This window comes from Grammomys surdaster, unplaced genomic scaffold, assembly GCF_004785775.1.
Source record: "Grammomys surdaster isolate TR1022 unplaced genomic scaffold, NIH_TR_1.0 126109, whole genome shotgun sequence".
In the NCBI taxonomy this organism is placed as follows: domain Eukaryota; kingdom Metazoa; phylum Chordata; class Mammalia; order Rodentia; family Muridae; genus Grammomys; species Grammomys surdaster.
Genome location: NW_021620917.1, coordinates 2,795,552 through 2,812,027, shown reverse-complemented (window position 1 = coordinate 2,812,027; position 16,476 = coordinate 2,795,552). Strand labels below are relative to the sequence as shown.

At 50.3% G+C, this 16,476-nt stretch overlaps 1 protein-coding gene across 3 annotated transcripts in view; it reads right to left on the bottom strand.

The window, feature by feature from the left end:
• Nucleotides 1–10,782, bottom strand: part of Radil (Rap associating with DIL domain) — a 65,155-nt gene extending 54,373 nt beyond the window's left edge. For 2 of the 3 annotated variants that reach the window (XM_028756064.1, XM_028756065.1), the window contains exons 1-2: nucleotides 10,665–10,782; nucleotides 3,371–3,969 (exon numbers count right to left, since the gene is read on the bottom strand). In XM_028756064.1, the coding sequence (XP_028611897.1) occupies nucleotides 3,371–3,905 (535 nt within the window). In that variant the 5' untranslated portion in view covers nucleotides 3,906–3,969; nucleotides 10,665–10,782. Of the gene's footprint in view, nucleotides 1–3,370; nucleotides 3,970–4,872; nucleotides 5,001–10,664 lie in introns of those variants that run through there. The other variant, XM_028756063.1, reaches the window with a different exon arrangement.
• Nucleotides 10,783–16,476: the final 5,694 nt, after the last annotated feature.

Below are 16,476 nucleotides of genomic sequence, written 5' to 3'. Positions count from 1 at the left end.
CTCAGTGGTAGAGCCCCTGCCTAGAATCCCCCAGTGAGGGGCTGGGGTGTGGCTCAGTGGTACAGCCCCTGCCTAGAATCCCCCAGTGAGGGGCTGGGGTGTGCCTCAGTGGTAGAGCCCCTGCCTAGAATCCCCCAGTGAGGATGGGATGTGGCTCAGTCATAGAGATCAGCCTAGCATATGCAAGCCCCTAGTTCCATCTCCAATACCACACTTCACACAGACAGACAGGGAGAGGGAGAGGGAGAGGGAGAGGGAGAAGGTGAGGGTGAGGGGGAGGGAGAGGGAGGGGGAGAGGGAGAGGGAGAGAGAGAGAGAGAGAGAGAGAGAGAGAGAGAGAGAGAGAGAGAGAACTCCCAAACAGTCCTGCTGACCTCACACTTGCTCTTCCCAGGATTATAAGCAAACCTTATCCTTCACTCTTCCTAAGGTGCTGACAGAAACCACATGGCCCTGCCGTCACTCTCCCCATAGTGCAGCAAGTGACTGTCATCTTTATCTCACCGACAGGACACAGAGCCCTCTCCTCATGGCACAGACCTTAAATTCCAGCCCCTGGGAAACTAGGAAGAGCTGCCTTCCAGCCCAGTGTGTTCCACCTCCACCTCCGCCTGCCTTCCAAACAGGCAGCCCATATTTTGATAAGCTAGAAAATCAGGAAATCACCGCACAAAAAAAGCAATGTTTATGGAAAACAGAGCCCAAATACGACAAAGGGCATTCCCATGGGGGCACTGCGAATGCCTCAGTGATTCACTAGAAGCAGGTAAGCTGCCAGCTGTAGCCTCAGTCTCTGCTCCCAGGGCAGCTTGTCCCAGGCATCTGCCATCCATCAGAAAGAAGCTTCTGACCGCCCCCAGCAGCAGCCTCCATTGTCAAACAAGAATGGAGCTAAGCTCAGCCGTGTGACAAATGCCTTTAATCCTAGCACTCAGGAGGCAGAAGCAGGCTGATCTCTGTCAGTTCAAGGCCAGCCTGGTCTATGTAGCAAGTTCCAGGCTAAGTCATCATTGGGTCGCTGCTGTGTTACCTGGGTGCCTGTTACAAGGACATCCTTGGATCCCCAACTGAGCCAGGCTTGCTCTTCCCTTTACATCTCCCTGGGCCTAAGCAGAGGCTCTATAGGATGCTGTAATGCCGAGTAAGAAGCATAGACAAAGACTGAGGCTGTAGCTCAGTGGCAGAGTGCTTGCCTAGCATGGGTAAGATCCTAGGTTCAATTCCCCAGGACTGCCAAAAAAGAAAGAGCGGGGAGGAGAAGCTGCAGCAGAATGGGCATTCCCCTGACAACTAATCTAGCATAATCCTCAGAGCCCTTGCCCTGGCCAGAAGGCACAAGGCACCTTCATCACCCCGGAGAAGACTGGCAGCCAGGAAAGTCATTCCTTGGGCTGGGCCTGCTTGGCCAGTAACATGACCCCTACGGCCCGGGAAGTGGGTCACTCAGCCTGACCAATGAAGAATGGACTCTTTATTGAAAAGGTTTTCATAACCACCAAGGGAGAGAGAGAGGCTGTGAGCTGTGGAACTTCCTCTGGCCTGGCCTCGTGTGAGCACAGTGCTGAATGGGGTGGATGAGAAAAATCTACATAGTACACTCACAGCAGCCAGCAGCCAGCAGCCACCACTATACAGGCTTGTCAAAGCTCTACCGCACCCAGGTGACACAACATAAGGACCTAATGACAGACAGACCCATGGACACAGGGCACCAGCAGCAGCCCCTCTGATGGTCTCATTAGGCCTGCTCTGTGCAAAAGAATGTCCAAAATGTTGCTGGAGGACTGAGATCTCAGCTCAGCGAGTAAGAATGTTTGTTATGCAAACATGGAGACCGTAAGTTCAAATCCTCTGCACCATATAAGATGCTAGGTGCGGCTTTGTGTCTATAACCCCATCATTGAGAGTGTCACACAGACCACTGGGGCTTTCTGGCCACTAGCCTAGCTCCAGGCTCAGTGCAAGACTCTGCCTTAAGGGAATAAGGAGGAGAATAATTTAGGCGGGACACCTAAAGTCCTCCTATGGCTTCTGTGTTCACACATGGTTACACACACCTACACATGCACCACACACACATTACACAAGCAAATGCAAAACAATGTAATGTTCCACATACCAATATCAAAGTCCTGGGTGCAAGTGCACATATGTGTGTGCGTGTGTACACACCCACACATGCATGCACCCAACTCCAGCCCATACCACCTCTTCCCTCGAAAATCCTGTTGACCTCACAGAAAGATCATACACACACATCACGAGGCAAGGAAGGATCTTGCTTTGTAGCCTAAGCTGATCACAAACTCTCCATCTTCTTGCCTCGGCCTCCTGGCTGCTGAGAGGGTTTTCCACCTCGCCTTGGCTACAGGAAGTCTCTGAAAACAACTTGCTTCATAAGCCTGAAAAGCCAGAGTTGGATTCCCAGAACCCACTGTGGAAAGAGGGAACTCACTCCACAAAGCTGTCCCCTGACCTGAGTGCACCATAACATTGTGTATCTCTTTCTTTCTCTCTCTGTCTCTCTCTCTCTCTCTCTGTCTCTCTCTCTCTCTCTGTCTCTCTCTCTCTCACACACACACACACACACACACTACACACTACTTTTTAAAAAAACAAGGGGTCAGTGAGATGTCTTAGTGGGTAGAAGCACTTGCCGCTAAACCGGATGGGCTGATGATGGTCCCGGGACCCACATGGTAGAAGGGTACTGACCCCCAGTTTGACTTCTAACCTCCACATCATACACATAAAATGAATCTAAAACATTTCTTGAAAAAAGTTAACTAAAAAGTAATCTTTGGGTAATTGAAAAAAATAAATTCTGGCAAAATAACTAATTTATTTCCACTAGTTGAATAATAAAGCAAAGAACACCAAACCACCAACCCTGTCCTTGAGGCCAAGAGTGAGCCGAGCTGCCCTGCTACTAAAGTCCACAAGAAGTGTGCCACCCAAGGCACTGCCAATCTGCTGCATCTCCTCCTGCAGCCACTTGGCACCAGGATCCTTGGACACGGCAATGTCATGAGGGTCTGTGAAGGATCCTCTGAGTCTTTCTATCCAGCCACCCTAAGATTCCTCACACGTCTGAAAGAGACTCTGGAAGGTCAACAACCCAGAACTCACGGGTCTCTGGGACTAAGGGCTGGATTTGGCCTAACACACTGTAGAAGGCAGCAGGAGCCACTGAAATGGGCCACCAAGTGTCTCACAGTTAATGCACATGTCCAGCAAGGTTAGCCAGACCTCTGAGGATGACAATGACTCTTCACAACCCCACTGGTTCCCACCTTCCCCCACATTCTGCTCCCTCTGCCTGTCACCCTGTATCCATCCTTCCTCACCCAGATCCATCACCCGTCCTCACCTGCTGTGGTGGTATCTACATCCCTTGCTGCCAGCTCTTCCACATCAGACTTCTTCCTTAGCTCAAACCTCCGGGACAAGCCTTCTCGGGGCTTCCATAACTCCTGGATCAAGAGGGGCTTCTCATTGTCCCCAAACACTCGGAAGCACTGGGCCTGCCACCGCTGCCCAGAGTCCCCAGCCTGGCCCACAACATCACAGAGCACATACTGTCCGGCACACTCAGGGTCCAGGGCATAACGCTCCAACGCCTCTTTCACCAGCTCCTGAGCGCTGGAGGCGCCAGTGGCCAGAACACTCTTATAATGGGTGCCTGTACAGACACTGTCCCCAAACACCTTCAGGACTCCGGGGGCTGAGAGCTGCGTGGAGAGCTCCGAGGGGTCATCACTGGCACCTAGGCTGCCGAAGGTGGAATCCAGGTCACGATACTTGTAACTCAGTGTCCGGGACAGCATGGTGGATAGTAGCTGGCTCTGTCGCTTCAGCTTATTCTTGGTGGGAGGAGACATGATCAACTGAGTCCCATAAAACATGGTGGGTGCGTCTTCATGAATAAGCACTGACGCTTTCGACCAGTGGCTGGGGGAAGGCTGGAGCCTAAGAGGACAAAGAGATACAGGTTATGGCCAAGTATCAGGGACATCAAAAGCAACAGAGACACGAGTCTGTCCCAGCAGAGGAAACAGTCCTGGGCCACCCTGCCATCCATACCACCTGGAGCCAGACCCCAGCAAAGGTGCTGCTGACAGGTCAGAGCCTGTGAGGTGCAAGGGACAAAGCAGGCCTGATAGACCAAATGCTTCCAGGGAAAACCGCTGGCAGGAAGCAGGAGGAAGTCCTCGTAAGCTGTGACTGCCTTAGGGCTGCATCATTTCTGAGAAGTGCTGGGCACAGGAGCACGTGGGCAGAGGACAATGCACACAGTATCTGTAGGCTGGTTCTCTGTCCTGGGGGATACACCCACCCTCCAGCCATGTCAAAGCCAGAAAAACAGCAACAAACAAAAAACAAGCCATATTCAACTTGGGAACAGAGCCCTGACCCTGTGTGAATTCAATTTTGTCTACGGCAGTCTATTATACGAAAGACAAAGCTCGTCCCAAACACAAGCGTATATGGGGAAATGGCCACAGCCAAAAAAACCAGTAATAATAATAAAAGTCACAGGCCTGGGACTGGGGAGATGGTTCAGTGGGTAAGGACACTTCCTGTGCAAGCATAAGGACAGAAACCATAAGGACAGAAACTCAGATCTCCAGCACCCATGGGAAAATCTGGGCACGGCTATGCATGCACCTACAACTCAGCAATGTGAGGGGTAGAGACAGGAGGATTGCTAGGGCTTGCTGACTGCCAACCTAGCTCCAGGCTCAGCTAGAGACCCTGTCTCCAAAGAATATGACTGGGACACCTAATGTTCTTCCCTGGCTTCCGTATGGGCAGAGGTGCACGTGCACACATGCACACAGGCACACACGCATACACATTAGAAACACAGACCCCAAGAAAATGCTGCTCCCCATGACTTGGCAATAGGAAACTGGTCTTGACTGGAAGAGATCCCTGGTGGAGGAAGTTGGTCTCAACTGAAGAGCTATTTTCCTATGACCGAAGCTGGGCTCGTCCACTAGGCCATGAGGAAAACACAAAGAGAGCCTCCAAGGACGATGGAAGCATCCTTGGAATGTGCACGTTCTACCCACCACATTCAGCCACACAGCCACCCAAGCACCTCCAGAGACCGGCTGGCTCCCGAGGAACTCCCAGGGAGCAGGAAGAGACTGTGTGTTGCAGAATTGTAATCCTAAAGCCTGTGATGTCCTGTGAGATTTAGAGGTGGAATTACACATCTCCTTCACAGCAGTCTGCAGGGGCTGCAGAGTCCAGAGAAGGAAATGGGGACTTTCAGCTCTGCCACCAGACAGGATGAAACAGAAAAGCTGCATGCACTCATCTCCTGATGACCACACCCGACTCCTGCACCACAGACAAAGGCAGATAGATTGGTCAGCCAAGAGGAGTGTTTTCTAGAAGGATCCAGATAAGTGTGTCTAACCTGCAACCCTGGGGCCATATGCAATCAAGGATGGCTATGATGTATGCCCAACACAAAACTCTAAACTTATTTGAAACATGCGGTGTTTTGGTGGTTTGGTTGTTTTGCACAGTGCTTTAAGTGTCTGCTTTATAGATGACATCACGTTGCAATGTCAAAAGGTTGAACACACTTGCTAGTGACTCAGGACCCAGAGAAAGCACCACAGAGACCTGCCACATTGAGTCCAGCTAAGTCACTAACCTCCACTTAAGTCCCCAGCCTCCACTCAACCACATCGTTAAGGGTTGGAGAAGTGGCCACCTAAAGCAGAAACACCCAAGGAACTCTGCAAAAGATTCTCAGGAGCTAACAGGACGGCCCGTGGGTAAAGACACTGGCCGCGGCCTGCTGGCCTCGGTCTGACCCAGGGACCACGAGAAGGAAGAAGAGAACCGACTCCCCAAATCTGTCTTCCAATCTCCACATATGTGTCATCGTGTGTGGACATATGCAGTACATGTAAAATAAATAACTGTTCAGAAAGAAAGGCTGATTGCGTCTTGGGGCTGGAGAGATGATTCAATGCTCGAAGGCACGTGCTGCTCTTGCAGAGGACCAGGGTTCAGATCCCAGCACCAGCACAGCATGTCACACCCATAGGTAACTCCAACTCCAGGAGATCTGATTGATGACTGACTTCCTCTGGCCACTGAGGACAGGAGGCACACATGTGTTGTACATATCTGCATTCAGGCAGACACTCAGACACATAAAGTAAATCTAAAAACAAAACCCAAAATAAGTTTAAAAAAACAAAAACCCCTTAGGTGAAAGAGAGCCTGTGCTTCACATCTACAGTCACAACAGCGGGGAAGTCACATCACCCTGAGGTGAAGGCACAAAGACCAGAAGTTTACGGTCAACCTAGCTACTCAGAAAGTTCCAGGCCAGCCTGGGGTACTAGAGACCTATTCTCAAACAAAATAAAACAAGACAAGACAAATACTCAGTGAGCCAGATGTGGCCATGCCTATACAGTGAGCCAGATGTGGCCATGCGTAGTACACTGTGATCTTGCAATCCCAGCCACTCAGAGGCGGTATGGCCTTGAGTTGGAGGCCAGACAGAGCTATACAGCAAGTCTGAGGCTACAAACACAGCAAGATCCAGTCTCAAAACAAAGACCCCACAGGGAGCCAAACAATGCGACTGACTGCCCAGACCAAGGACGCTAAGAATCAGATTTCTTCCCTCCAGGCCTCTCCCCACTAGCAGCCCCACCACCAACGAAGCTGAAAAGGCAGGCCCCCACCCTAGTCCTCCAAGGCCTGCTGACCTAGGCACTGGGCACTGTGGGAGGAGTCAGACCTCTCCCAGACCTGCCTGTGAGCTTTATACCCTTAAGCTAGAGCTCTGAAAACTAGCAACTGCCTTGTCTCTAGTTCCTATCAAAGCCCACTGCCCACCAAGAATGTATGGACTAGCTTTCTGGAGACCTGAAGTTGCCTATAGATAGCTGGGATCCAGAGAAGGTAGACAGGAAATGTGAACAGAAGGTTCTTGTGTCTCAGTCAAGAAAGTTATGGAGGGGTCAAAGTCTTGTGTCTCTCTCTTCCTCTGTGGTTCCTGTGACAAGCGTCCCCAGCAACCCCTGAGAAGCCTAGAACTGATTATGCTCCCCTGCATGGGACTGTCACTTAAACCACAACAAAAGCATTTTCAAAGAGCTGGCAAGATGGCTCTGTTGATAGAATACTGGCCCTGTAATAAGCAGAAGCCCTGAATTCAAATCCCTAACACCCACGTAAAAAGCTGGGTGTGACAGCCAGTGAGTGCCTGCAACCTCAGCACTAGGGATAACATCCGGCTCCATACACGGAGGCTTCTCCAGCAGTGATGTCCCCTGTGCTTCACAGAAGCGGCTGGAGAGAGCGGAGTGCTGTGGAAGGCACTGTCATCTGAGAGTGTGTGCTGGACAAGAGGCTTCCAAGGAAGAGGCAGGGAGATACTGAAAGCTCCCAGCTTCTGTGGTTCTAGCCTCTCCTCGTGTGGGTACCAGTACACACATTCCCACACACTCACACACCTACCTACCTCCCTCCCCCCTCCACACTCGAACACGCACAGCACAGACCGTGCCTTCACATGCAAACATGAACATTAAAGTTCCATGCCCAGAACCCATGTGAAAATCCAGGTCAGGGGAAATGAAGACAAGAAGACCTGGGATTCCACTGCTGGGCAGTTTTATCGTCCCAAGTCATTGAGTAACCCTGTCTCAGAAACACACACTGAACAGCTTATGAGTAATGTCTCCCAAGACTACGCTCCAGCCTCTGTGTGCATACACACCTCTTCCTTGGAAGTCTCTAGACCAGAACACATTCTCGGATGACATGGCCCTCAACAACACTTCATTTCCCCCTCCCCACCGCCCCCTGCCCCTGCCACTTTCCTGTAGCACAGGGGACATCTCTACATCTCTCCTGGAGGATCCAAAGCTTAACCCAGGTGGACAACAATGTGGTCTCAGTCACTGAAGCCTGTGACCACAGAAGCCATGGCTTCTGGAGTCTATGTCCAGGAGTAAACATAAACACAATGCCAAACTATCCTCAGACTGGAGAAGTCTCACAAAGTAAACTCCAGGGTTTAAAAGGCCCAGATCCCATGTAAGAAGTGAACAGGCATCTCATACCCAGGCTGTACATCTTGAGCAGGCTGGTACAGTTTTGTAGATCTGCTCTAACAAAACAGAAATGTTAACTGGGCATGGCGGTGCATGCTCTGAAGGTAGAGGCATGAGGAACTCAAGGTTACCCTCAGTTACCCAGGCCAGCCTGGGCTACATGAGACATCGTCAAAAAGAGAGTGTGAGGAGGAGAAAGCTGGAAGCTGGTATGGTTCTCATACATAATCCCAGCACTCGGGAGGCTGTGGCTGGATTACATGGCAAGGCCTGCCTGGGATATATAGAGTTCCAGACCAACTGCGACTGAGAGACCCTATCTAGAAGAGAGTAAGGGGCCCAAGATGTAGCTCAGTTCCCGGCATGCGTGAAGCCCTGGGTTCCTTTCCCAGCACTGCATAAACCAGACAAGATGGCACAGGCCTGTAAATCCCAGCACTCAGGAGGTAGAGACAGGACAATCAGGTCAAGGTCACTGGGCCATCAAGATGGCAGAGGTGCTTGCTGCCAAGCCTGACGTTCAGTTTCCACATCTCACGTTCTAGACAGAGAGAATGGACTCCCCAAAAGTTGACCTCTGACTTCCACATGAGCACCAAGCATGTGCACGCATATACAGAGTAATATTATTAACTTTAAATATTAAAAAATCTATGAAATTTAAAATGCATATGCATAGTAAAAGAATAAATAAATCAACATAAAGTTTTTTTTAAAGTTCAAGGTCGTCTGTGGCTATACAGTTTGAGGTCAGCATGGGCTACACATAGCCCCATCTCAAAATACATAAATAAATAAGAGGAAAGAGAAATGGAAAAATACAAGTACATAACTACTAGGTCCCCTCCTAGGGTCTTGGGGTCACAGGGTGCAAATTGGAACCTCAGAAGTGGCTCCTCCCTCCTGTCCAGAGAGATTCTAAGACAGAGTTGAGAAAACTGTGAAGAGCAGGAGATGACAGAACGGAGTGGATATGACTCATTCCTCTCCAGCATCCCTTCTCAACCGCCCAGAGTCCCAGCAAATGCCCAGCTTTCGCTTCTTTAGGTTTTCCAGGAAGTTTTTTTTTTATGACCATTCTCCCCACGGCCACTAAAGAGTGGGTCCTGAGGGTGGCCACCTGCTTCTAGGCCACTTTCCTTCCTAATCACAGAATCAAGAGTGTAGCCTGTTTGTCCAAACAGAACAAAAATGTTTCTCAAAAGGCCACTTGGAATTCAGGGAAAGTCCTACAGAGGAGAGCACACCCTGGGTAACCAGATCTGTTTTTCTGGAAGTATGACCTGTCTTTTCCTTTTTCTGCCTCATTCTCGCCTCTGACACACAAACATTTGAGGACAGCTCAGGTCCCAGAAAGTCAAGAGTACACGCAGGGCTCTCACTTTGGCTGCCTCAGAAATGGTCTCCTTTCTCATTCTCTGTTTCTGCTTTAAAAAAAAAGAAGAAAAGAAAAAGGTAGAAAAGAAGGAAAGGAAAATAGAAAGAAAGGGGGAAAAGTAAGGTTAAGTCACAGAGACCAGGCAGGCAGTGAGGTCAACGACGGCTGACATGGGTGGAGGGACGTCTCTGTTCCAACAGGACAATGTGGAACACATTATCATTCCAACAGAAGAAAAACTGAGCAGTCAACTTTGCAGGCTGCGAATTAGCCTCCGCCCCTCATCCACAAATCCTATCTTTATGGCTCCAGCTGGAGGGAAGCTTTAAAGGCGAGCATAATTCAATCAGGTTTCATTTGGCCACTTAGCAAAAAGGGACTGACTTCTCCCAGTAGGATTACAGACAAGCTCCACTCTGGAATGCACAAGAGGTGGCCCGCAGCACCGAGACACCAGTAATCAAATTCTTTTCGGTAATTCAGATTAACCAAACACTCAACAGGCGACAGAGGCTGGGCCGGGCAGGTCTGCAGCCTGTCAGGCCCCCACCCCAGGGCTCCCCAGGGACAGAAGCCAGATCCCTTTGAGGGCCTCGGAGCTCCAGCTCAGCATCTGTCTCAGGCACGGCACTTGTCGGGGGACTGGCTGGAAATGATACAGAAATAGCTGGAGAAACAATGCCTCTCGCGGGCACACGGGTGGGGAGGAGACACGATGCGGGATGGGTGTAGGCGGGGGTGTCACCACCATCCTGGTGAGAGAGTGCGGGACTCCCGCCTTGAGCTCTTTCGAGATGTTCCAGGTTAGATTGCACCTCCAAGGCACCACCAGGTAAACTGAGGCCTGGAAAGGTCCCTCTGCCACAAGTGACGGAACCCGGATCGCCCCTGGAAGTCCACGGGACCACGCAACCCGCGCCCACCCGCCCTTCAGGTGCAGCTCCCCCGGGCCGCTCCAGGCCCCGTGCGCTCGCCGGTTTCCATGGCAACCGAGCAAGCCTGCCTCGATCGCGCCCGGACTCGCCGCGGGGACCGTGACCAGCGCGGCCCCGCCCCAGCGCGTGCCCCGCCACCCGTGTTTCAGCCCGCGGTCTCCGCGCCCTCCGCGGGTCCCCGCAGTGGTCCAGCGGCACCTCCTGGGCCATCCTCGGCCTCTGCTGACCTTCCTTCTCGCGCCCCGCACTCACCTCAGTGCAGCCCGTCAGCTGCGTCCCCCCGCGCGCGGCTCCCACGCCCGCCGTTAGCCGAGCTGGCTCCCGGCTCGAGGCGCCTCCTGCCGGCCGCGCAACGGACGGGGCGAGGCCTTCGAGGGGGCGGGGCCTCTGGGGGCGGAGTCTGTAAGGGCGGGGAGTCCGGAGAGACGAACAGAAACCTGACACCTCAGCGCCCAATGGGCAGAGACGGAGCCTCGAGTGGGCGGGGTCACATGTATTAGGGCGGGCCTGGCCGACCGAGAAAGATTAGCTGTGCGCTAGCGCCCCCTTCTGGTACCCAACGGTAAGGAGTCCCTAAGAGGTGTGGCCTCTGAGTGGGCGTGGCCTCGGCGAAGGGGAGGGGCTAGCTCCCCAAAGCCGATTCGTGGTATCTCAAGGGGCGGGGCCTCAGACAAGAAGGGCGAGGCCTATGCTCTGACCAGCTACCTTGGAGTTGTGTACTCTATGATCAAGTAGGCGGTATTTGGCCTCCACCCCAATTAGTGGACAAGGGTGAAAGAGTGGACAAAGATGGACAGGTACAAAACTGTGTCACTCGATATTTATGAATATGCATGAAACTGACTAGGGACAGGAAGGCCAGATTTCGTTTTATTGAATATATTTTTATTTATTCATTGACAATTGCGTATGTGTATATAGTGTATGTTATCAGTAGTTAACCCCAGTTCTTTAATTTTAATGTATTCTTTGTAGAATTTTATTTTATGTTTTAGTTAGGGTCTCATAGATCCCGGACTGACCTCAAACTTCATGTGACTAAGGCTGGCCTTGCACCCCTGATGCTATTACCTCCATTGTCCTTGTGTTGGGATTACAAGCTTGTACTGCCATGCCTAGTTTATGTAGTTCTGGGGATCGAACCCAGGGTCTCATGTGTGCAATACAGATGCTCTACCAACTGAATCACTTCAGTCCTAAGCAGCTGGAATTTTAAAAAAAACAAGTCAAATGATGGCAGACTAGCTTAAAAGCATGTAAAATGGGACCAAATCAGTTCTAGGTCTTTGACCCAAATGCCTTCCTAATAATGTGTTTTTGCTTCGATTTCTCTCTGGTGCGTTCATCAATCTCAAGCTGCAGACACTAACCCAAGAAGTGTATCTTTTTGTGGGCAGTTTGTAGAGAACTATACTGTAGAGAAGTAGTTCTCAACTTTCTTAATGCCACAACTCTTTAATACAGTTCCGCATTGGGTGGTTTAAATGAGTATGGCCCCCCATAGACTTCTGTGTTTGAATGCTTGACCCATAGGGAGTGGCACTATTAGGAAGTGTGGTCTTGTTGGAGGAAGCGTTTCACTGTGGGGGCGGGCTTTGAGGTCTCCAATGCCCAAACTATACCTAGTATGGTCAGCCTCCTGCTGCCTGCAGACAGAGATGCAGAGCTCTCAGTTCCTCTTTCAGCACTATGTCTGCCTGGATGCTGCCATGCTTCCCGCCGTGATGATAATGGACTGAACCTCTGAACTGTAAGCAGGCCCAGTTAAATGTTCCTTGTATAAGAGTGGCTTTGGTCATAGCATCTCTTCACGGCAATGAAACCCTAACTAAGACATTCATGTTGTGGTAATCCCCAACCATAGAATTATTTCACTGCTACTTTCTAGCTTTCCTACTGTTATGAATTGGAATGTAAAATATCTGATATACAGGACTCATGATATGCAACCCCAAAGGGGTTGTGACCCACAGATTGAGAACTGCTGCTGTAAAGTAACGACCCCATGTTTGAGACCAGGGTAAGGGGTCAGACATTGATGAACCACCTCTTCTGCCAGGCCCTGTGCTTAGGGGCTTTGCCCAGGCCAGCTCTGGATACATACACTAACTCTTTTTTTTTTTTTTTTTTTGTTTTTTTTTTGTTTTGAGACAGGGTTTCTCTGTATAGCTCTGGCTGTCCTGGAACTCACTCTGTAGACCAGGCTGACCTCGAACTCAGAAATCCACCTGCCTCTGCCTCCCAAGTGCTGGGATTAAAGGCGTGCGCCACCACTGCCCGGCACACTAACTCTTTTAAGATTCCTACTATTCAACTTTTTCCTGAGAATGTAGAGGCTCACAGAAGTCCCGTGACTGGAGGTCAGTCAAGGCTTGTCTGTATGATGAACTAGAACCCCCCACTTCCCCCCATAGACCTTTATAGGACAGCACCCCATTCACACCAACCTCCTCAGGCACCCCAGTCTGGGAGGCTGTAACCAAACAGTATACTAGAATATTTCCATACAATTTTCTACAAACAATACCAAGCCTGAAGAGGCAGCTATCAGAGCTAAAAGGAGGCCTGGGCTCAAGCCTGGAGACTCCTCTCATCCCACAGCCTAGCCCACCTCCAAACTCCCCACAACTGTCTGCGCAGAATTCCAAACTGCAGCATGGGAACCAGGTTGGACTGTTTTTGTAAATAAAGTTTTATTGGGGCACAGCTACGATTATTTGTTTACCTACTAAATGACTGACAATTTGTGGCCTATACTGGATTGAATGTAAAACACCCGCCTCAGGCTTACGTTTCAAGGGCGAGGCCAGCATCTGGCAGTGTTATTTCAGAAGGCTATAATGACGTTATGGCGTGGTGAGCCCAGCAAGAAGAAGTGGGTCACAGGGGGCATGTTTTTGAGAGATTATCATCCATAAAGACCTTCTGTCTGCTACTTTCTGTTCCCCATGAGGTGACTAACTCTCTGCCACTTCCACTCGTAACCACAATGATCTATCTGCATGTGACCAAGGACTGATGGTCTCTGAAACTATAAGCCGAGAAAGCATTCCTCTTTTAAGTTGTTTCTGTCCAGTATTTTGTCACAGCAGTGCAAAAGCAACAAAGACAGTTGCAAATGCCTAAAAATCACCCCCTTAAAGGCCCCAACTCCAGTAACATTCTGGGGTACTGGGACTTCAGCATCTGAATTTTAGGGGAACACACAACTCATCCCAGGAAACCATCTTTCATCACCTAGATAATGTCTGTTTATCCTGAAAGACTAGAATCCAGTGTTACGTACATGGTTCTAACCTCCAAGATGGCTGCCAATGAGCCACGCCTCCAGACTTTCACACTGTTTCATAGACTCAGCTGTCGAACCAGAATGGCTCGTGTAACCAACACAATATTGTCTCAGTGATATTATGGCTCTGGAGTGACACAATGAGAGATTCTCTTGCTCCTGCCCTTGCCTTCCCTTAGATCATTTGCCCTGAGGTGAGCTGGCCACCATGTTGGAAAGCCATGCAGCTCTGAGGGAAAAAGAGAGGCACTTACCAACAGCAAACACCCATGCATACATGTCTGTGATCTGTGCTGGGTTGGATTCTCCCCCCTCCCCCCCACAGAGTCATAGTCCTCGCCTTGACTGACTTACTTTCTGGTTGAAATTTAACAGCCAATCCCACTGGGGATGGACCCCACCAAAAGGGATTATGTATGGTGCCAACCCATGTCTGCTTCTCCCTTGGGGTAGCCAGGCTGGACTGGAGGGAGGGAAAATTAGCCTGAACAGATGGGAGCACTGCAAGGAGCCCTGCAGGGAGCACCATAGGATCTCTCTGTAGGTGATGAGTGCAGGGGCACTGAACACACCTGAGAATACCTTCAGAGAACGAATTCTTTCATTGGGAGGGAGAAAGGGGTATTTATGCCCCTAGGAGCCAAGTTTATGGTTCCAGGTTGAGAGTGTGGAGGTAGCCAACTCCTGCCCTACCCATGTTTGGGTATCTGTAACCCTAGGCTATTACAGTCCCACGGTATGGAAGGCTTGGTCCTGAAGGCAAGCCATAGTGAGCTCTGGCACTTTGGGAAATTGACTAGATCCTGAGGGTGCTGACTTAGTCGATGAATTGTTTGTCCGTTTGTTTGTTTTACATGTGAGCACATACATGCAAACATTAGCACACGTGTGCCACAGTGCGTCTGTAGAGGTAGTAGGATGATTTCAGGCTTCAGGCCTCACAGGCCATCTTATTTGAGACAAGATCCTTCTGCTGTTTTCCAGTGAGGACTCCAGGCTAGCTGGCCTGGGGACCCCCCCAGCCTGGCTGGCCTGGGGACCCTCCCAGCCTGGCTTCCCATCTCCCCACTGGAGGGCATGTTGGGATTACAGACTACTGTCCTTCGCATCTGGCTTTTACACCACTCCTGGGATTCCAACTCAAGGCCTCTTGTTTATGGAGTAAGTGCTTTTACCCTCAGAACCATCTGCCCACCCATGGATTAACCCCTCTGTGGAGTCATCATAGGATGGCTGAGAGGAAGGAGCATCCCAGGACACACCAGGACCAAGTTCTCAGCACAAAGGAGGTTTACTTGCCTCAGAGGGACAAAGGGCAGGGAACAACAGATAAAGACAGGAGACAGAGGACAAGGAGGAAGGGGAAAAGGAAGAAGGGAGGGGGGCAGGGATATTGCCCTGAAGGGACAAAGGACTGTCTCTGGATGTCGAGGAAACAGACATGGCCCATGGGCAAATGACAGCTTGTAAGGAAAAGAGGGAAACCCCAGGGTAAGGGAGAGTCTGTTCATTGTGATTGGGAATTTTAATTGCTGGACTTGAGTGTGTTAGTAGCCAGACCTTGGCAGTGAGCATCAAGAGGAGGAAGCTGCTGAGTAAGAGCATGCACCTTGGTGGCTAGCTTTAGGATTCTAATGGCTTAGGAAGATTGAGGGAGTGGGGAGAAAGGTAAAAACCTGTCTGTGACATGTTTGCCATGCCCAGGCCCGTGTTTGGTGTTGGCTCAGGCTTGCTAAAGTCCTTCAAGAGGTACCATAAAGTGCAAGGTGGGAGTGTAGTTGGAGGAAGGAGGTCGTCACTGGGGACCTGGGACACTGTTAGTGAGGGAACTTGCTTGGTAAAAAGCAAAGCAGGTCAGGCAGCAAAGCCTTTAATCTCAGCACTCAGGAGGCAGAAGGCAGCTTTGTCTACCTAGAAAGCTCTAGGCCACGTAGTCAGGCCCTGAAGTAGGGATTCCAGCTGGGTCACATAGTAAGACTCTGACTCAAAAAAATAAAGATTTAGAGCCTTCCCTTCCTCTTTCTGCCATCTTGGCGCCTGTGGAAGCCTGCAGGGAGCAGAACTTCTAAAAGACAAAGGCTGTGGTGCAAGGCCATGTTGCTGGCTATAAGCAAAGTCTCCAGAAGCACAGAGAGCGCATGGCTTGCCAGGCAGTGGTGGGGCACACCCTTAATCCCAGCACTCTGGAGGCAGAGGCAGTCAGATCTCTATGAGTTCGAGGCCAGCCTGGCCTACAGAGTGAGTTCCAGGACAGCCAGGGCTGTCTCAGGAAAAAAAAAAAAAAAAAAAAAAAAGGATGTTTATATCTGAGATGATAAATTCTTCTTAGGCAAGAGATGTGCTCATGTGTAGAAAGCCAAAAACAACAACAAAAACAAAAAAGAAAAGAAAACAAACAACAAAAACAATACAGTGACGTCCGAGGGCAAACAAAGTGAGAGTTGTCTGGGGAGAGTAACTTGGGTGCATACAAACAGCGGCGTGGTGCGTGCCAAATTCAGACGCTACCTTCCTGCCAAGGCTTCTGGGCACAGAATCCATGGAATGCTCTACCCTTCCCCGCATGTACACTAATGAAAAGCAAATAAATAAAAGTTGGTTTGTGCTCTGGGAAGATAAAAAGTAGGAATTTAATTTTTTAAATTTAAATTTTAAAAAACAAGATGGTGATTGAGGAAGACACTTGGCGTTGACCTCTGACCTTCACTCACATACAAGTGCATGCGTACCTGCACGCACGTATGTGTTCACCCATGAACATGTACATCACACACA